This window comes from Filicampus tigris, chromosome 2 (genome assembly GCF_054856515.1).
Source record: "Filicampus tigris isolate MCC_2025a chromosome 2, RoL_Ftig_1.0, whole genome shotgun sequence".
NCBI lineage: Eukaryota > Metazoa > Chordata > Actinopteri > Syngnathiformes > Syngnathidae > Filicampus > Filicampus tigris.
The window spans coordinates 7336320-7355747 of record NC_141218.1 but is presented as its reverse complement, the minus strand read 5'-3'; the positions used below and the strand labels follow the sequence as shown (position 1 = coordinate 7355747).

At 46.9% G+C, this 19428-nt stretch overlaps 4 protein-coding genes across 8 annotated transcripts; 3 read left to right on the top strand and 1 right to left on the bottom strand.

The window, feature by feature from the left end:
- Nucleotides 1–328: 328 nt before the first annotated feature.
- On the bottom strand, nt 329–7119 carry trappc1 (trafficking protein particle complex subunit 1). Of its 4 annotated transcripts, none has more exons than XM_086016446.1 (6): nt 6974–7119; nt 4969–5042; nt 1527–1625; nt 931–1001; nt 610–748; nt 329–535 (listed from the first exon to the last, which is right to left on the bottom strand). In XM_086016446.1, exons 3-6 carry the CDS (start codon nt 1623–1625, stop codon nt 407–409), a joined length of 438 nt encoding a protein of 145 aa, XP_085872572.1. In that variant the 5' UTR covers nt 4969–5042; nt 6974–7119; the 3' UTR covers nt 329–406. The 4 variants fall into 4 exon arrangements, with proteins under 4 accessions (XP_085872572.1, XP_085872591.1, XP_085872562.1 ...); XM_086016465.1 differs by having other exon boundaries at nt 4969–5039; nt 6974–7040; XM_086016436.1 differs by lacking the exons at nt 4969–5042; nt 6974–7119 and adding an exon at nt 2005–2405.
- LOC147151147 (voltage-gated potassium channel subunit beta-2-like) lies at nt 3335–6545 on the top strand. Of its 2 annotated transcripts, none has more exons than XM_086016406.1 (15): nt 3335–3450; nt 4000–4273; nt 4496–4539; nt 4607–4644; nt 4710–4789; nt 4887–4931; nt 5010–5054; nt 5124–5167; nt 5273–5359; nt 5446–5531; nt 5615–5735; nt 5806–5900; nt 5978–6098; nt 6176–6264; nt 6358–6545. In XM_086016406.1, exons 1-15 carry the CDS (start codon nt 3402–3404, stop codon nt 6448–6450), a joined length of 1311 nt encoding a protein of 436 aa, XP_085872532.1. In that variant the 5' UTR covers nt 3335–3401; the 3' UTR covers nt 6451–6545. The 2 variants fall into 2 exon arrangements, with proteins under 2 accessions (XP_085872532.1, XP_085872539.1); XM_086016413.1 differs by having other exon boundaries at nt 6339–6545.
- An 86-nt stretch (nt 7120–7205) lies between the features above and the next one.
- Nucleotides 7206–9720, top strand: slc25a11 (solute carrier family 25 member 11). The gene is made up of 9 exons (XM_086016425.1): nt 7206–7393; nt 7854–8006; nt 8073–8190; nt 8273–8361; nt 8678–8768; nt 8861–8951; nt 9028–9127; nt 9209–9260; nt 9355–9720. Exons 1-9 carry the CDS (start codon nt 7329–7331, stop codon nt 9508–9510), a joined length of 915 nt encoding a protein of 304 aa, XP_085872551.1. The 5' UTR covers nt 7206–7328; the 3' UTR covers nt 9511–9720.
- A 2730-nt stretch (nt 9721–12450) lies between these two features.
- eno3 (enolase 3, (beta, muscle)) lies at nt 12451–17837 on the top strand. The gene is made up of 14 exons (XM_086054220.1): nt 12451–12563; nt 13563–13652; nt 13745–13840; nt 13923–13981; nt 14271–14340; nt 14420–14553; nt 15481–15597; nt 15668–15773; nt 15845–16042; nt 16131–16207; nt 16279–16403; nt 16500–16608; nt 17557–17615; nt 17696–17837. Exons 2-14 carry the CDS (start codon nt 13568–13570, stop codon nt 17763–17765), a joined length of 1305 nt encoding a protein of 434 aa, XP_085910346.1. The 5' UTR covers nt 12451–12563; nt 13563–13567; the 3' UTR covers nt 17766–17837.
- The last annotated feature ends 1591 nt before the right edge of the window (nt 17838–19428 follow it).

Genomic DNA, 19428 nt, shown 5'->3' with positions numbered 1-19428 from the left:
TGCAAGGTCGAGAAGGATGGAAGGAAGCACGAAAGAAGGACGTATAACATGAAGCAAGAAAACTAGAATGGTATTAATATAAGCATCGAAGGGGTGGACAAGGATGGTATGAGTGGAAGGATTGAAGGGAGGGAGGATGGAAAGAAGGGAACAAGGATGTATGAATAAAATAGAATAACTTTATTGTCACTGTTGTGCACAACACATGAGAAAATTTGAATGGATTATAGTGTCAAGGAAATAATGATAAAGGAAGGAAGAATGGATGAAGCAGGGGAAGCCTCAAACTTGTGTGTTTTTGCATTTGTAAATGAAAGACCCAAAGCTATTGTGAGTATTGCACCACTTTAATGGTTAACTCAAACATCCAGCTGCCTCCATCGGAACCCTCAAAATGAAAAACGTGTCAAGTGGTGCGTGGGCTGTAATACGGCAGAGCTCTGACGAAAGCGTCCAGTCGTGTGTTGAAGAGATCGCTGTCCAATGTGTTACCCAGGATGCACGTCGGGTTCTTGACTATGTTCTCCACGTACAGCTGAAACACACGCACACATGCGCACGTCATTCACATGGGGCCGATCGTGTGGATTAGCGTGGCGCTTCACTGACATTGCTGTAGATGTGCTGCAACGCTTCCCGGGCATTGCTCACGGACAGATCGGTGTTCATGACAAATTTGAGTCCACTGGGGGTCTCGAAGTAGTGAAGACGATAGCGGCTGGTCTGAAAGGACTGGAAGCCCTCCTTCCTGAAAACAGCTAAGGAACATGAGCACGATGTGGACAAACCGACTGACAGACAGACAGGCCAGGCTGTGACACTCGTGTCCAGGTTGTTCATTTTTTGAAGTGGAAATTTCCTCAGGACAAGCGCCATAGGAAATTAAATGGATGACAAACAGACTGACAGACCATCTAGTCCAAAGGATACGAGTCCAAAGGAGACATTTTACTGACGAAGGAGCGGATGGAGAACAGCATGCCATACATCAGCTTGTACTCCTGCAGGCAAAACAGTCACTTTGATTTCTTTTAATTGCCCGTGAAAACAGGATTTGATTCATTAAACTGAAATCACTTGTATTCAAATCAACTTTCCCGATTGAAATGAATATGCCATAAATTTGTTCCACAGAACTAGCTGTAAGAAACATACGGTAAAACATAACTAAACGGAATGTAAAGAATTTAACTTTAAAATCATGATTTCATGCTTCAATTCAATGGACATTGTACTCCGCCTTCTGGTGTGCATGTCTTGCCCACCAGGGGGCAGTATTATACATAAAAATAATACAAGTTAACAGTATTAGTTATTTTTCGCAGCACATACAAAATATATGAATGGGATTATTGTTATATGCTCTGTCTGCATGTAGTTGTGCACAATTTGTGTTAAAATATCGCTTGTTTTAAGGTTTACAACTACTACAACATTGATACTAGTTTCGTTTATAACTCCTATTATAACTCTTAGTTGGACAACTCGTAAATCAAGGTGTAAGCCACAACAAAGTTTTACTGTACCTCCTCCTTTGAGATGCCAGCTTGCTTCTTTCGGTTCCATTCGTTGTAATACAGGCACTTTCCATTTCGGTCGAAAATGTACAGGTTATGTACTGTCATCTGAAACACACACCGCAATTAAATGATCAGAATTAGAATACCATTTTGACAAATGTTCATTTCAAATCCGTTTTCGATGGTGTTTTCTTTGTTTAGGGTTGTAGGTGAACTGCAGCTGAGAAAGAGACAGGTGTTTTGTATGTGGGGTGGAAAAAAACACGTAAACACGGATACAACATGCCCGAGTTTCGAACCGTCCACTGAACTGTGAAACAGACGTGAAAACCACTTTTCCGTGCTGCCGAATGCCAATTTCCCCTCACAAGGGCCGCACTCGTCGTCACAGAATTGTTACAATGCAATAGCTTCCAATTGAAGAGGGAAATTAAGTCTAAAGTAAAAACAGAGAGAACATTTAGGAAACGAAATCCGTGTTTACCTTATTTTCCCATTTCTCGAAGGACCCCCAATGCAGAGGAGGCTGCTCATATGCCTGATTACAATAGACGCGCCGTATAATTATTTGCGCTTTTTAAAAAAGAAAAGTCGAAGTACAAGCACAACCTGATTACGTAATTCATCAAATGATCCTGTGTGTGCGCGCTTATTTTTGAAACTACGGCACAATTACGGCTATTTCGCTATTTCCCACGAGGAGTGGTCGTTGGCGACGTCAAGGGGCAGCTGGGTCCTGTTGGTGTGAAAATGATGCTACCTTGGGCACCGTTAAACTTCAAAAGACGAAATGGCCGTCAAGAACTCATTATAGGGCCATTTTGGGGGAGTATTTCCTACTAAACATGCGGAGTGAGACTTAATCTAATAAACAATCTCGTTGGTACGTCGGAGATATTGCTCTACAACTGTCCAGCAGGTGGCGGCAGATGATTGTGTTGACCAAAACCACGTTGCTTGGGAACTCAAGCGTGTACCGACGGGCTAATTACGTCATTGACATGTCCCCGCTTACACCCGACAGGCAGACTGACAAGCTAGCCGAGGGGGAGGTAAAGTAGAGAGGTTCTGGGTGCGGAGCTCTCTTTTTCATTAATGATTCTAAATTGCCCCTGGTGGTGAATATGAGTGTGAACGGTTGCCTGCCTACGATTGACTTGTGGTGCCCAGGCCCGAGTGTACACAAAGTCAACTGGGATTGACTCCAGCTCATGTGACCCTAATGCAGACAATCAATAGAAAATTGAAAAATGGATGGATTAAGCCAAATTGACTTATGGAATCAACCATGTCAACTGGGATTGACTCCAGCTCACCGTGACCCTAACGTGGACAAGCAATAGAAATTTGAAGGACGGATGGATGGCCTAAGCGAAATTGATTTATGGAATCAACCACGTCAAGAGTTGGGATAATAGAGGCTGTTTTTCTACACTAATCTGCACCAGGTTTTCATTTGAGGGGGAAATGTACCCTATTGAGGACAAACGGTATAGAAAACGGATTGATGGCCTGAGTAAAACGGACCCATGAGTTATATCTCATGTGTCAAGAGGGGATAATCGAGGTTATCGTTGCCATTAATGAACCTGAAAGACTCTCAAACCAAGACAAACCAAATCATCTGTTCTCCGTTCAAGGTCACCATGGATTGTGAGCTCAAGTCTGGACTCACCAAGGTCAGATGTCACAGATGTAACCACAGATGATGGGGGGGGGGGGCAAGGGGATTAGGATGCGATCAAATCAAAAAGTGGGCAAGCATCCACGTGTGACATCTGTGCACAGGCACTACTATTTGGGCTTTTTTTACTTTTAATCAGGATATGTGAGCCGTGATAGGTTGGATTAGTGCAAGGGGTTGGTTTAAAAAGCATGTGAATGTGTGGTTGGATAAAGGTGGACGGAAAGACGGGGGACGGACGACCAGGTAGACAAACACATTATTTTGTCATTAGCGTTAGCATCGTCAGTTATTGCGTTATCAGCTCACATCGCTGCTAAAATAAAAATAAAAAAGCATTTATATAGTGTTGTTCAATGGTTGCTAGCATTGGCCACTGGTTGATCAGTCGGCTTGACCTCAAACAGAAGCGTGACAGAAAATTCCAGTAGAGGTCAGATATGAGATAAGGTTGAAGGTAACTTCAGAAACTAACCCTGAGGGACTTAAGTTAGAGTTAAGAATCAAAGCTAACTTCAGAAGTTAACACTGATAGTTAACGTTAGAGGTAAAGTTAAAAGGTAACTTCGGAATCTAATATTGGAAGCTAACTTTCGAAGCTAACGTTAGAGCAAATGTTAAAAGGTAACTTTGGAATGTAACAACACTTAGAAAGCTAACGTTGAAGCTAACTTTTAAAGGAACATTGGAAGTTACCTTCCGAGTCCAAGTCTGGAAGTTAACTTCGGAAACTCACGTCGAAACTAATATTGGTCGCCAGTGTTAGCAGTAAAGTTAGCGCTTCTTTTTTTTAAGCCATGTTTGCGAGCCGGGCGCCAGCGACGGCGGGAAAAGGCGCCAAATTTTCTGTGGAAGAGCTGTATGGTTTTGCCAAGAAGCCCAAGGTTGTCAGAGGGCATTGTGGCAAAACGGACAAAGCAGACGGCAAGAAGGAAGCGAAGGAGAAAGAAGAATCGGTGCTGGCGTCTCACATCCTGGAGGCGGCCAAGCGGCTGATGGAGAGGCGACGGCTGGAAATCTACATGAGGGAGTGTGACATTACTATGGAGGACAACGGCATGCCCTACAGGTGAGTGAGCCACGCAGACACGCCCACAGCGCCTCCATTTATGGGCCGTCCACTTCCTGTCTGTTGACTGTCACGACACCCAATGGCCACAAATGACTTGAATCAAATGCTCCCCTTCGCTTACAGAAATAGCAAACAGCTTTACTTTTTGGTTTCTTTCTGAGATTTGTTTTATTTCTCTTCATGCCAAAGATGTTATTGACATTGTTTGGCCTTTTTCAGATATCTTGGAAAAACCGGACTCAGAGTGTCCTGTTTGGGCCTAGGTGAAAACACACACACACACATATATGCACATACACGCGAACCTCAACGCTTATTTTCCTTTCACAGGAACGTGGGTGACATTTGGCTCTCAGATCTCCGAAGAGGTGTGTGCGCTTTTCGTGATTACCTCACAAACAACATGTCCTTGACTGTGGGTGTGTGTGCATAGATGGCGGACAGTGTGATGACGTTGGCGTATGACAACGGCATCAACTTGTTTGACACGGCTGAAGTCTATGCCTCTGGCAGGTACACTACATAATGTGTGTGTGTGTGTGTGTGTGTGTGTGTGTGTGCGTGTGCATGTATGATATGTATTCATGCAACATGCATGTGTGTATTTCAGGGCTGAGACAACTTTGGGAAACATCCTCGAGAAGAAAGACTGGAGGTAAAGTGACCGCGAAGATAATAAAGGAGTGACTTACGTGTCCTGCTCGTTATTGTCGTTGTTGTTGTTGTTGTCCAGGCGGTCCAGCTACGTGGTGACCACAAAAATCTACTGGGGAGGACAGTGAGTATGATTGACAGCAACATAATCACCAAAAGTGCATAGATGTTGACTTTGCATTGCGTTCTGCAGGGCCGAGACAGAGCGAGGGCTGTCGCGGAAACACATCATTGAAGGTAAACACATATGCAAGAGAGACAAACGTCGACGGACACAAGCATACAAAAGCTTGAGCTCAAAAGCGACACAGCGGAAGCTGAAAATGTGCGCGTGTGTGTAAGGGCTGCGTGGTTCTCTGGCCAGGCTGAAGCTGGACTACGTCGACATCGTCTTTGCCAACAGGAGGGATGTCAACTCGCCCATGGAGGGTTCGGGAGCGCACACGGCATCCGAAGCCACGACGCTAACGTTAGCATGCTAACACACGGCTATGTGTCTGTATGTGTGTACGTAGAGGTGGTGCGAGCAATGACATTTGTCATCAACCAAGGCATGGCCATGTACTGGGGCACCTCACGCTGGGATGCGATGGAGATCATGGTAAACTCCATCTGGGCCTGGAGTTTGAAACTTCACTGTGCTACAACCATTATGTACGTGCGTGCGTGTGTGTGGTCTGGCAGGAAGCATACTCCATCGCTCGACAGTTTAATCTGGTTCCTCCGGTGTGTGAACAAGCCGAGTATCATTACTTCCAGCGAGACAAAGTGGAACTACGCTTGCCAGAACTTTACCACAAGATTGGTACCACGCACACAAACGGACAAACGGCCACTGAAACGTGCACGCTGCCAGTTACTGTGACGTATTTCAGGTGTCGGGGCTATGACGTGGTCACCTTTAGCCTGCGGAATGCTCACAGGAAAATACAACAGTGGCGTCCCTCAACGCTCCAGAGCGGCCATGAAGGTGCACATGCAAAAACGACCATCCTCTTGAACACGCATCTGTTGCCATGGTGACCAATCGTGCATATGCACGTGCAGGGTCATGGGTGGCTGAAGGAGCGTCTCTGCAGCGACGAGGGCAAGCAACAGCTGAGTAAAGTCAAAGAGCTCCACCCGCTGGCGAACAGGCTCGGATGCACCCCCGCTCAGCTAGCCATCGGTACGCACTCACGGACACGCGCACGCGAAACACACACACGAGGATGAAGTAGTGAAGGCGTGTGCCGTGTGTGTCAGCCTGGTGTCTGCGCAGCGAATGCGTCAGTTCGGTTCTACTGGGCGTCTCCAACGCAGAGCAGCTAATTGAGAACCTCAGCTCCATCCAGGTAACACATGGCAAAAACAACCAACCAGTCAGACGCCAGCTGAATGAAGAACTGCGCACCAAGCAATCACACAGCACTAAATCTGTCTTCCAGGTGCTGTCACAGCTGACTCCGGCCCTCATCGCAGAGATGGACACGTTGCTAGGCAACAAGCCCCAGAAGCCCAAGAAGAAGGCAAAAAGCTAGGAGGCAGTCAAAATCAAATCAAGGGGCGGAGGCTAAAGTGGACCGGTTGTCAATGACCAACACTTTCCTATTTGACGAATAAAAAGATAGCTTTTTGTTTTTGTGTTTTTGTGAATGAACTTGTACAACATCCTCAGACTACACGCACGTCACTTGCAAATGACGTAAATTCTACTTTTTACTTGGGTGTAGTTACTGTAACTATCCGCAAGACGGTACCATTGCATGGCATTTTGTATTTTGCACTGATCACAGTTATCTACTGTGTGTTCTCGAGAGAACACCATCAACGACAGCGATTAAATTATTAGAAAATTACACAATAGCTCATCTTGTTTGGCTTCACAAACCTGTTTCTCGATTGACGGCTCGGAGTTAGGTTCGTTACGTTACCGACATTACTTAGCGACGCCCCCTCTTACTCAACCAATGAGCGTCAACCGCGAATGTAAACGACTCATGTTTTTGTCGCATGAAAAAAAAGCAATTCCAAAACAGCTTAAAACAAAACAATTGAACCAACTTTTTGTTGCTTTCTCACTGCCAGAATCACAGCGCGTCGATTCTAAACGTTTGTTGTGCATTCACATGTCTCCTTCCCGTTGTGTTGTCAGCCACGGACTGTGACATTTCCGAGCTACATTAAAGGCAACCGCAAGTTCGGAGATATTCGGTCCCGGCTGCTGATTGGTCCGTTGCCCAAACAAGTGTTCGGAAACATTCGGCTACGCTTGCTGATTGGTCCGTCACCTCATGTGACCCGCCGTGCCTCTTCCCAGTGTCACCTTGGCCCCGGCTGCTGCAGGTGGACTGACCGGCCCACAGGCAGGCACAAAGACAGGAAGGGAGCCGGCAATCGGAATCGGAGCGGGCCAACCATGACGTCTCCGAAGAGCAAGACGTCTCCGAAGGCCATCAAGTTTCTCTTCGGAGGCTTGGCCGGGTAAGCGGCACCGCTAGCTGCCCAGACTAGCGTGCTAACAACTAGCAACCGAGCTTGTTAGCCAGTCCCGACTTTATCGATCATCTTTGAGCTCTTCGTGACTGACTCACAGGCTCCCCCATCTTTGTGGCCAATAAAGTGCATCCTGTACTTTATTAATATTAACTCAGAGTAGCGTTGAAATAATCATAACAAGTCCAGCTTTGTTGGTGAATGGTAAATCCGGTTTTAAAATAGAAAGCTGCTGGAACAAAGCCAATTTTCATGAACACCTCAAACTAGATTATCCGTGTGTGTTTGTGTGTTTGTGTGTGTGTGTGTGTGTGTGTGTGTGTGTGTGCGTGTGTGTGTCTGTGGTGGTGGTGGTGGTGGTGTTGTTGTTGTTGTTGGTGGTGGTGGTGTCTGTGTGTGTGTGTGTGTGTGTGGGGGTGTGTGTGTCTGTGTGTTGGGGGGCATACAGGATGGGTGCCACTGTGTTCGTGCAGCCCCTGGACCTGGTGAAGAACCGCATGCAGCTGAGTGGCCAGGGCACCAAGGCTCGAGAGTACAAAACCAGCTTCCACGCGCTCGCCTCCATCTTGAAGAACGAGGGCATCGGCGGCATCTACACAGGGTAGGCCGCCGTGACCTTTCACCCTCCTGGCTAGTGGGTAATGTCCCCTACGTGTGTGCGCCTCAGTCTGTCTGCAGGTCTGCTGCGCCAGGCCACTTACACCACCACCCGTCTCGGCATCTATACCATCTTGTTTGAGAAGATGACGTCGGCCGACGGTCGCCCGCCAAACTTCTTCCTCAAGGTGCTCGATGCGACCCTCGCGACGCCCCCACCCCCCCACCAAATGGAGCTCAGCTCTGATGCTGTCCTGTGCTCCCCCTCAGGCGCTAATCGGGATGACGGCCGGTGCCACGGGGGCGTTCGTGGGCACGCCGGCCGAGGTGGCGCTCATCCGGATGACAGCGGATGGACGGTGAGGCGCACTCCATCACTACCACATCAGTCATGTCACTTTCGCATGGCACTATTATATGTATTATCCGTAGGTGACGACATGAACAAACATTCCAACATCATTTCAACCTCACTACTGCATCTTGCTTACATCACTACTATCTTATGTTATGTAACTACCAAGTCCTTCATATGGCACTATTACAACTTTGTACCTTACTACATATTTCTGCATCATTCATACATCATGCCGTCATTCATACGTCACCACTGCACAGCGGACGGAGGTTGATTGCGCAATTGTGGCATGCTCTTAAATGACATCATGCGTGCAGACTTCCTGTTGACCAGCGACGAGGGTACACCAATGTGTTTAACGCCCTTGCTCGGATCATGCGCGAGGAGGGCGTCACTACGCTGTGGAGGGTGAGCGCACCTGCCTGCCACATGCGCATTTGTTCACCTGCTCTGGCTTACTGATTTTTTTTTTTTTTTTTTTTTTCTTTAAATATATGAAGGGGTGCATTCCCACCATGGCGCGGGCGGTGGTGGTCAACGCCGCCCAGCTAGCATCTTACTCGCAGTCCAAACAGGCATTGCTAGACTCTGGTAAACACACACAGGCGCACACACACTCACGCTCGTCCAGCTTGTGTCCACTCACGTGCGTCCTTGTGTCCTTTAGGCTACTTTGGTGACGACATCCTGTGTCATTTCTGCGCCAGTATGATCAGCGGCCTGGTCACCACGGCGGCGTCCATGCCCGTTGACATCGTCAAGACCAGGTTAGACCCCCGGCGGACGCCGGACCGAGCGGCGCACTTCTCACCATCTCCCTTACTTGCCTTTTTTTTTTTTTTTTCCAGAATTCAGAGCATGAGGATGATCGACGGCAAACCTGAGTACAAGAATGGCCTGGTGAGTCTGCGCGGGATGAAATCGACGACTAAAATGTGGTGAAAAAAAAAAGGAGGCGCAAGCGAGCCGGTGTCATGTGTGCTCTGACCTGTAGGAGGTGCTGGTGCGCGTGGTGGGCAAGGAGGGCTTCTTCTCACTGTGGAAAGGCTTCACGCCGTACTACGCTCGCCTCGGGCCGCACACCGTGCTCACCTTCATCTTCCTGGAGCAGATGAACCGCCTGTACAAGACCTACGTGCTCGACCGCTAAACACACGCGGACAGAGAAAGCACGCACACACACACACACACACGCACAGGTGTTATAATTTTATTCTTTGGTAAGAAGAATGGAACAAATGGGGATTTAGGACACGGATTAGAGCTTTCTGTCACTTATCGCCCCAACAACAACAGTGAGGGTAACCACGGTCGCGGATGCTGAATATGATGGCGGTCTATTAAAAACTTTGGGACAGTTGGTTGGACTTTGTCAATGCCGTGTTGTTGCATCACGTGGCTAACACGGACACGCAGAGATACGCACGCGCCAGCGTGGAGATGACAAGCAGCGGACGCGCATGCGGAAGCACACACAGGGACGCTCGCTAACGGAGACGTACGCCAACAGACGCACAAAAGCAAAGATGCACAAACACCAAGACACATTGGAACTCACAGATGGACACGCGGACATAAAAACCCAAACATACAAAGACACGGACACGCAAACATACGCACACTGAGAAACCAAGAAAAGGGGATACACAAACATGAAGACACACACACGCGCAAATACGGACGTGCACACACAGATACACACAGTCGGACAACACGCACTAGTGCTGAGATATGCACGATCACTGAAATACAGGACGGATGCAGAGACAAAAAAAACGGATGAAAACACGCATGGGCACAGACACGTAGACACTCGGCAACGCAGCACAACGTCTTTCCTTTTTGTCGTGACTTTTAGCCACTAAAAATAATTGACAAGCTAGCGGCGCCGTCGACACGCCCCGAGGCCCCTTCGGCCTTCTCATCCGCCATGTCTGTTCTCTCCCAAGTCTCATTTAATCTCGAGGGGTTTTGCGAGATTTTTGCGCGACCTGATAATATCTGCCAATGAATGTGGTTCGTGTGTGACGTGTTGATCTTGCCGTGTGGCTGCACGCCACACGCGGTACGTTCAGAATTGTAATACGGATGATTTTTTTTTCCCCTTGTCACGTGTGGGGTCTCTCAGTTTGGAAATTTAAAATCCTGCCGTGTGAACCAGGCTTAAAGGAGAAGTTAACCCAAACGTATATTTTTCAAGAAATTTGTTCTGTGTAGGCCAACTAGTTGAAACACGGCATTCTGATAAATATTGCGTTTGTGGAATAAGAGTTAATCTACTCATTTTTAGTCATCTGTGGGGGCGGCCATTTTGTCACTTCGGTCGACTGAAAATGACATCGCAACTGCAGGGCTCAGGTAACGACCAATCACGGTTCACCTGTTTTATGAAGCTGAGCCGTGATCGGTCGTTACCTGAGCCCTGAGTAGTTGTGATGTCAGAAAACAGGTCAGCCGTGATTGGTTGGTTTTCAGTCGACAAAAGTGACAAAATGGCCGCCCCCAGAGATGGCAAAAAACGGGTGGATTAACACTTATTCCACAAACGCAATATTTATCAGAATGCCTTGGTTCAATTAGTGGGCCTGCATAGTACATATTCTAGAAAAAAATATGTTTGGGTTGACTTCCGCTTTGAGTGTTACAAAAAAGAGTCCCGTAGATCTAATGTAGTTGTTTACACAGTTGTCAACATTGTCCTTTTTTTTTTTTACTGCGCTTATTCGCATTGCTAAACACTGGACCGGGTTGCCAGCCAATCGCCGTGCACATCAAGGCAAACAAGACAGTCAAGAGTCCACACAGGGAGGCCCGAGCCCGGATTCGAACCCCGGGCCTCACAACTGCGAGGCAGTCGCTGGACAATTCTTAAGATGACTTTTCTATTTCTGCTCTCCGCTGCTAAAGGTGAACTGGAAAGGTTAAAGAGTGTGCGTGGTTGTGTGACTGACCTTTGCTTGAAGGCTGAGCGTGTCACATTTCTCCTTTAGCTGAACTCTGACCTTCTCTTGGGGCCCGCCAGGGACCGTCTGACTGTTACACAACACACATACGGTCAAATGTCATTCTTGCAGTAACAGGAACGGCCCAAATGTGGATTTACTGAATTTGTGGCTTATCCTCGCCACCCCAAATACAACCTGAGTTACCATGGCTACAGATGATGCCGATGACGGGCAGGGTCGATTCAAAAGTTCTCATCCGCGCTCACAATCACGCACGCTCACACTTTAGACTCCCTCACACGCGCTCACATACAAAAACCTTAGTCGCCGGCACTCACACTAACACACGTGCACACTCTCACATGCGCTCTCTCGCACACAGCTTAGCGTCTGTTTTACACCCTCATATGCACGCACACACAAACACAAACCTAAGCGTCTCATTCGACACACAGATTACTCTCACAAATGCACAGTAGGCGTGTCCTGATACAACTTTTTCACTTCATATACCGATATTTCTGCCTAGAGTATTGTCCGATATTGATATCGGATATCAGCAGGAAGTATACGTGCTCGTATTTATTTTTTAGTATTAAATGTTAGAAGACACCCGTGACCCTCGTGAAGATAGGCGGTTAATTAAAGGACCCTGAGAAATAACCCTAATAAAGTCAATAAAAACAAATTAAACTCTTTGAAGTGCAAAATAACAATTCAAGTTTACATTGGTACATTCAGAATCAATTTTTTACATTGAGAATATAATGGGGGCGGAGTCTGGAATGGACTGCTTGTACATGAGTGCAAATGTCGGGGTTTTTGGATGTAGAGCGATACAATCCGATTCAGTTTTTTTTTTTTTTTTTGGGGCCGATATCGGACTGATATTAATATCACTACACCTTTTAGCCTCAACCCACACTCACACACACACCTTGGTCCCTCTCACACGTACATGCACACATCCACACCTTAGTCTCTCTCTCACACGTACACACACATTACAGTGTCAAACACCTTACAGTGAAACCTTGCAGTCACACACCCACACACACTGACTTGAAGATGACAGCTGCAAAAATTTCTACACGCTCCCTTGGCCTCCCGCTGGGCCCGCCCCCCGGCCGGCCGAGGTCCATAAAGTGCCGCTTGCAGCCCCCCTTGCAGGACACTTCCTCCTGGCCGTGGGACACTTCCTCTCCGCTCGGACAAACCACCCGCACCAGCAGCCCCCCCCCCACTGAAGACAGCTGAGGTAGGCCTCCCCGCCCCAACCACTCACACCCCTCCAGTCCTTCCACTTGTGCTATTTTCTTGTCATTTGTGAGCGACCTTCAGCACAAGGTCAAAGTTGAGATAAACAGGAAGTGAGGACAAAGTCCTGAAGGGTGGGCAAACTTTGGAGCTCAATGGCCACATTTGATTTAGAAATCAGGCAGGTCATTCCTAGATTAGATTACAAAAAAAAAAAGTTGAAATGTGAACGGAATGTTGTTTTTATCATAAAAGCAATTCATGCTCATTTTGAAATTGTATTGTTGCTCACTAATCTAATCTAATAACCATAATGGATTAAACAATTATTTAATAAGGTAAAAACATGCTAAATGTTTTAGTTAACAAATTAATTGTGTATTGTGTTCACAGTTTTGTATTAAAAAAAAAGAAAGAAAACAATTCATGATAATTTTAGATTTTAAAAAGTATTTTTTTCATAGATTTACTTATTTGAAAAAAAGACCATCGGATAAATTAAAATGTCCAATTATTTTACTTACTTTACTTGTTTTTTTTGTATTTTATTCAGTACAATACTATAATATATATATATATACACTATAATAATGAACTAAAATACTTTTTGTTCTATATTTATGATAAGGCATTTACCAAAAATTTTTTCCTACAAATATTTAAGTTTGATCTTTACCATGTATCAATTATCAAATGATTCATGTGATAAATAAATTAAGTGAATACATTTAGGGAAAAACTTTCAGTGAATGTATGAAAAATATGACAGGACTTTTCATTAGCATTCATTAGCTTACCAACTATTTCCTGCAGCTACAAATGCTGGCAAGTTAGCACAGCGCCAATGCTTTAGCTCACTGAAATGATTAGAGAAGGTCACGGTATTAATAGCGCAAATATTTCTAGAGTACAGTATTGCTCCCCCCACAATCCCCATACTGATTTCAATTGGCTGGGGGGTGGTTAAGTGACTTTCACATGCGCTACTTCTCATCCTCAGACAAGATGTCCATCACAAAGATCCACGCTCGGGAGATTCTCGACTCTAGAGGGAACCCCACAGTGGAAGTGGACCTGTGGACCGCCAAGGGTGAGCGGCATAGCATAGCATAGCATAGCATAGCATAGCTTAGCTTAGCCTAGCCTAGCATTCACAAAGACTCTGGTGGCCGTTTTCCTCAGGTCACTTCAGAGCGGCGGTCCCCAGCGGCGCCTCCACCGGCGTCCACGAGGCCCTGGAGCTGCGAGATGGCGACAAGAGCCGTTACCTGGGCAAAGGTAACGCCTCCCTTGGCGCCGGGACACTCGGACGTTCAATTGTTGGTTGTTTATTTTAGGGACCTTCTGTTGTTTATTTTAGGGACATTGAAGGCGGTGGAGCACGTCAACAAGGACATCGCCCCCAAGCTCATTGCCAAGGTTAATACAGCTGTGCCTTGAGATATCAGTGACTCCACTCAGAGGAGTTTTTCAAGATTAGATTCATTTGGATGATGATCATAAAAATAAAAGACTGAGTTGTTCAACATTGCATTTAGGATGGAACACTAGCTTAATGCTAACATGTCATGAAAAACTCCATTGACATGCTAACATTTATCATCATTAGCAGCGTTTCTTTTTGTTTTGTCTGATAGGAAAGTAGTACATGTGTATTTCCTGGCACATTTGGTGTTCAGGCGTTAAGTGGATGTCTGTCCCGTTCCAGAATATCAGCGTCGTCGAGCAGGAGAAGATCGACAACTTCATGCTGGAGTTGGACGGCACCGACAACAAATGTGAGTACGTTCATCTGTCTGTGCGTCTTGAGCTTGTCTGTCGGCGTCTGACCCGTCCGTCGCCCGTTTGTCTACGCAGCTAAGTTTGGCGCTAACGCCATCTTGGGCGTGTCGCTGGCCGTCTGCAAAGCGGGGGCCGCGGAGAAGGGGGTCCCCCTGTACCGCCACATCGCCGACCTGGCCGGACACAAGGACGTCATCCTTCCCGTTCCCGTCAGTGTTTAGGGCAAGCCTTTAGCATTTAGTCCATATTCTACTAGTGCACTCAACTCTCCATGTACAAGTACACTCTTTGTCCTCAAGGCTAATTGACGGATCATTTTTTCGAATTCTTTTTTGAAAATATCCAAGCCATCGCTGCTGCTCGATGCCGCCATGTCGGGTTCAAGATCAGCTCAACCGTCCGAAAACAACAACAACAAAAAAATTGCCTTGTGGGTCGTGTAGTTCTTTTGGCTCACGTTAGTGTATGATTATGGAAAGAAAACTACAAATGGCTGCGTATCTGTTCAAAGTTTTTTTTTTTTTTAGTTCCTACTGCATAATCCCGCTCCCATCAATTTTTTTATCCTGTGCCGTACATTTTTTGTCCTGTTCCCGGGACCGGCGGGACTCCCGAAAAAATTGTCATACAGTGTGTAAAAAAAAAAAAAAAACATCACTAGTGCATCATAGTTGTTCTCTTGCTCTTATTACCATTATTATTACTACTATTAGAACTACAAGGGCAGTAGGTACTAGTACACCTTAGTGAAGTGCTTTTTTTGCCTCACTAAAAACGTCACTAGTAAAACAGTCACTAAACTATTGTTGTTCTACTAGTGCAGATATGTCATCTGTAGTGAAAGCTAGCTGTGGAAGAAAAGTCTCCATTAAGACGTAGTTGTTTTACTAGTGCGCTAAATTGTCAGGCAATAGTGGAATAAGCATTCCTAAGACAGTCATTTTAGTAGTGCGTCATAGTTGTTCCACTAGCGTGTGGAAATGTTACAGTAGTGGAAAACAGTTTTGGCCAAAATGTCCCGATTAAGAGTCAGCAGTGAATTGCCTTACTCGTACAGACAACTGGTACGATCTGGACTAAATGCTGGAAGCGCGCTAGTAGCGTCTTGCCTTAGGAATTGCACGTGTCGCCCGCAGGCGTTCAACGTGATCAACGGGGGCAGTCACGCCGGGAACAAGCTGGCCATGCAGGAGTTCATGATCCTGCCGGTGGGCGCCGCCAACTTCCACGAGGCCATGAGGATCGGCGCTGAGGTGAGGAGCACCCGCGTAGCGACAGTTGGCGCGGCGACAGCGCTTTGACGGCCCCTCGTGTGTCCCGCAGGTCTACCACAACCTGAAGAACGTCATCAAGGCCAAGTACGGCAAGGACGCCACCAATGTGGGCGACGAGGGAGGCTTCGCGCCCAACATCCTGGAGAACAACGAAGGTGAGACGCCGCGCAGTCAAAACTTTAAAAGTCCCGTGACGTGTTGATGACATTGTCATGGCGCGCCGCAGCTCTGGAGCTGTTGAAGACCGCCATCGAGAAGGCCGGCTACCCAGACAAGATCATCATCGGTATGGACGTGGCGGCATCCGAGTTCTTCCGCGCCGGAAAGTACGACCTGGACTTTAAGTCGCCCGACGACCCTTCCAGACACATCAGCGGCGAGAAGCTCGGCGACTTGTACCGCAGTTTCATCAAGAATTACCCCGGTAGGCTTTTAAAAAATAAAATAAAATTTAAAAAAAACAGCGCGGTGGCTAACAGCTAGGCGGCTAACACCTTGCCTTCTCCGTCCAGTACAGTCCATCGAGGACCCGTTTGACCAGGACGACTGGGAGCAGTGGGCTAAGTTCACGTCCTCCGTGGACATCCAGGTGACCGCCGCCGTCTCGCATCACACACCGATATTCGCCGGTCCGCTGGAGCTAAGACAGCGACCCATCAGATCGTAGGTGACGACCTGACGGTGACCAATCCCAAGAGGATCCAACAGGCGGTAGACAAGAAGGCCTGCAACTGCCTGCTGCTCAAAGTCAACCAGATCGGCTCCGTCACTGAGTCCATTCGCGCGTAAGACGCCCGTCGGTCGGTCTGTCTGTGTGTGTGTGTGTGTGTGTATATATATATGTGTGTGTGTCTGACCTCACCTGTGTGTGCGTATGGCAGGTGCAAGCTGGCTCAGAGCAGCGGGTGGGGCGTGATGGTCAGCCATCGTTCCGGAGAAACCGAGGACACATTCATCTCCGACTTGGTGGTCGGACTCTGCACTGGACAGGTCACACACAAAACACGCAAAAAGTGCCAAGATGGATACTTAAAGGGGAAGTCAACCCAAACATATTTTTTTCCAGAACATGTTCTATGCAGGTCCACTAGTGATTAATATGGCATTTGTGGAATATGAGAAACCCACCCGTTTTTAGCTAGCTCAGGGGGCGGCCATTTTGTCACTTCTGTCGACTAAAGATGACATTGAAGTTGCTCAGGGCTCAGATAACGACCAATCATGGCTCCGCGTCAGAAAACAGGTGAGCCGTGATCGGTCATTATCTGAGCACTGAGCAACTTTGATGTCATCTCCAGTCGACAGAAGTGACAAAATGGCCGACCCCTGAGGTGGCTAAAAGTGGCTGCATTTTGCTGCTTAACATATTCTTGGGAACATATTCTTGAAAAAAATATATGTTTGGGTTGATTTCCGCTTTAAAGCGGAAGTCAACCAAACATTTTATTTGACAGAATTTGTGCAATGCAGGCCCACTAGGTGAAATAAGGCATTCTGATTAATATTGTGTTTGTGGAATATGAGTTAGGCAGCAAAATCCACCCCTTTCTAGCCATCTCAGGGGGCGGCCATTTTGTCACTTCTGTCCATTGAAAATGACATCACAACTAGTCAGGGCTCATGTGACGACCAATCACGGCTCAGCTTCAGAAAACAGGTCAGCTGTGTTTGGTCGTTACCTGAGCAACGGTGATGTCCTTTTCAGTCAGACAGAAGTGACAAAATGGCCGCCCCAAGAGATGGCTAAAAACGGGTGGATTAACTCCTATTCCACAAACGCAATATTTATCAGAATGCCTTGTTTCAACCAGTGGGCCTGCGTGGAACAAATTCTGGAAAAAAATATGTTCGGGTTGACTTCCACTTCAAGGGTTTCGTATCTTGCGCTTTGCTAGGACAGAGTAACATCGTAACCTACTGTATGTGTTTGCGCTGCAGATCAAGACCGGCGCCCCCTGCAGGTCCGAGCGTTTGGCCAAATACAATCAGCTGATGAGGTACGCACTTCCTGGTTTACATTCTGTTTTACTTCCTTCTTTGTGCCCACCCGCCTCCTCTCGGCTGTGTACCTCCCCAGGATCGAGGAGGAGCTGGGCGACAAGGCCAAGTTCGCCGGGAAGGACTTCCGCCACCCCAAGATCCACTGAGGGCCCCGGCCGCTGTTTTCTACAGAAGACAAAACAACAATAACAACAATAAAAACAATGGAAAAACAACAATCTAACGGCACCAAGTCAATCACGCACGCACGCACACACACGCGCGCCTCGGTGACGTCAACGCGGACGTTTGGCCGAAGGCCGCCGGTTGCCTGGCGATGAGCGGCGGCCATGTGACAAGGCATCATCAGAGACAAAACCATTGCCACAAACGTGTGTGTGGAAAGAGGGAGAGGAGGATGAGAGCGAGGGAGGAGGGCAGGGAGAGAGGGAAATAAAGAAAGTGGGGGGGCGAGAGAGGAAGAGCGAAAGATGGGAAAAGAGAGAGGGGGGGGAACGCATGAGGGTGGGAAAGCGAGGGGAGGGAAAAAGATAAAGGCGGGAAAGAGACGGTGTAAAGATAGAAGGGGACAGACGGAAAGACATTTTGTTATATTCTAATACTATTCCAAAATGTCAAATCGATTAAAAAAGTCTTTTTGAATATGATACCACAAGCTGGGCACGCTTAGAGTTCCCTCCAAAAGAACTACAACAGCAAGGTCAATTCCTTTGTTTTTGTTGTAAAGTGAAGACTTTTGAGTCTCAGTTCAAAAGATGAAAATGAGACAAAAGTTTAGAATTGCAGCTTTTATTTCATGGTGTTTACATCTAGAAGTCTGAACTCAGGACGGAGCAAATTTTGTTTGAAGCCACACACTTCCGTCTAGTTGCTCAGGCGTTGCCGTTTAGCCTGACTGCTTAAACATTAGATAGTGCTTGTTTTTACCTTTGGGTTTCACCTGTGAAAACTGCATTTGCTGCGAAGCACACATGAGAATCAGAGAGCTGTCTATGGGAGAAATGTAAAAGCATTTGGATGCTGAGAGAAGAGAGAAAAATCAATCGGAGCTATTACGCAAACAGTGGGCATAGCAGATTCAACAATTCGGAAGGTCCTGACGGGTCTAAATTTACATGAATGGCTTTATATTAGCCAACAGGTTAACAAAAAAACAAAAACAAAATGGGAATTACACATCGCATAATCAGTTCAAAGTCTCAGAGTCAACGTGCCCTGATCTGAGCACGGGACCAGCTGGTGAAGATCAGCCCCATAGGCGGGGCCAGCCAGGGAGGAGACCAGCCCACATTATGTTTAGATTTTGAAGACAGTATAAATATCAGGGCTGCGTGTTAGACCGCGCCCCTTTTCTGCCCTCGCCCGTCTCGAGTGAGAGCATTCGCGAGGATGGAAAAGCTGCCCGGATCTGATCATTGTATGATTCCTGAATTTCAGAGATGGTAAAGAAAACTGACGGGAAAATTCTATCGATTTGTGTGAGTCTTTATTTATATCGGATGCCTTCTTGAAAGATAAAACGAACACGCATTGAGTAAGATGTTTTGTAAATTGCTAATTGGGCTTACGGACTCCAGACCTACAAAACATTTCAACAGTCCTGAAAAAGAAAAACTACCATTGTACTGAACATCGGCCAACAAACAGGTCGGCCAAGTGTATCAAGAGTCGATGACAGAAACATTTTGAGAGCTGCCAAAACAAAACAAAACAAAACAAGTGAGTAACATTGCTGCCAACCTCCACAGGGTAAGGGTGAAGATATCAGAATCCACTGTTTGAAGAAGACTTGGGGAGAAATAAATAAAC

Bases quoted from the DNA above. Each gene is read 5' to 3' on its own strand.
- trappc1 (XM_086016446.1), bottom strand. From the start codon at position 1,625: ATGACAGTACATAACCTGTACATTTTCGACCGAAATGGAAAGTGCCTG. The intron at 749-930 runs GTATCCTTTGGA...AGCTGTTTTCAG, and splicing joins AAAATGTCTCCTTTGGACTC to GAAGGAGGGCTTCCAGTCCT. The intron at 536-609 runs GTCAGTGAAGCG...CGTGTGTTTCAG, and splicing joins TGCAGCACATCTACAGCAAT to CTGTACGTGGAGAACATAGT.
- LOC147151147 (XM_086016406.1), top strand. From the start codon at position 3,402: ATGTGTGGTTGGATAAAGGTGGACGGAAAGACGGGGGACGGACGACCA. The intron at 4,932-5,009 runs GTAAAGTGACCG...GTTGTTGTCCAG, and splicing joins CTCGAGAAGAAAGACTGGAG to GCGGTCCAGCTACGTGGTGA. The intron at 6,099-6,175 runs GTACGCACTCAC...CGTGTGTGTCAG, and splicing joins CCCCGCTCAGCTAGCCATCG to CCTGGTGTCTGCGCAGCGAA.
- slc25a11 (XM_086016425.1), top strand. From the start codon at position 7,329: ATGACGTCTCCGAAGAGCAAGACGTCTCCGAAGGCCATCAAGTTTCTC. The intron at 8,191-8,272 runs GTGCTCGATGCG...GCTCCCCCTCAG, and splicing joins CGCCAAACTTCTTCCTCAAG to GCGCTAATCGGGATGACGGC. The intron at 8,769-8,860 runs GTGAGCGCACCT...AAATATATGAAG, and splicing joins GCGTCACTACGCTGTGGAGG to GGGTGCATTCCCACCATGGC.
- eno3 (XM_086054220.1), top strand. From the start codon at position 13,568: ATGTCCATCACAAAGATCCACGCTCGGGAGATTCTCGACTCTAGAGGG. The intron at 16,043-16,130 runs GTAGGCTTTTAA...TTCTCCGTCCAG, and splicing joins TTTCATCAAGAATTACCCCG to TACAGTCCATCGAGGACCCG. The intron at 16,404-16,499 runs GTAAGACGCCCG...TGCGTATGGCAG, and splicing joins GTCACTGAGTCCATTCGCGC to GTGCAAGCTGGCTCAGAGCA.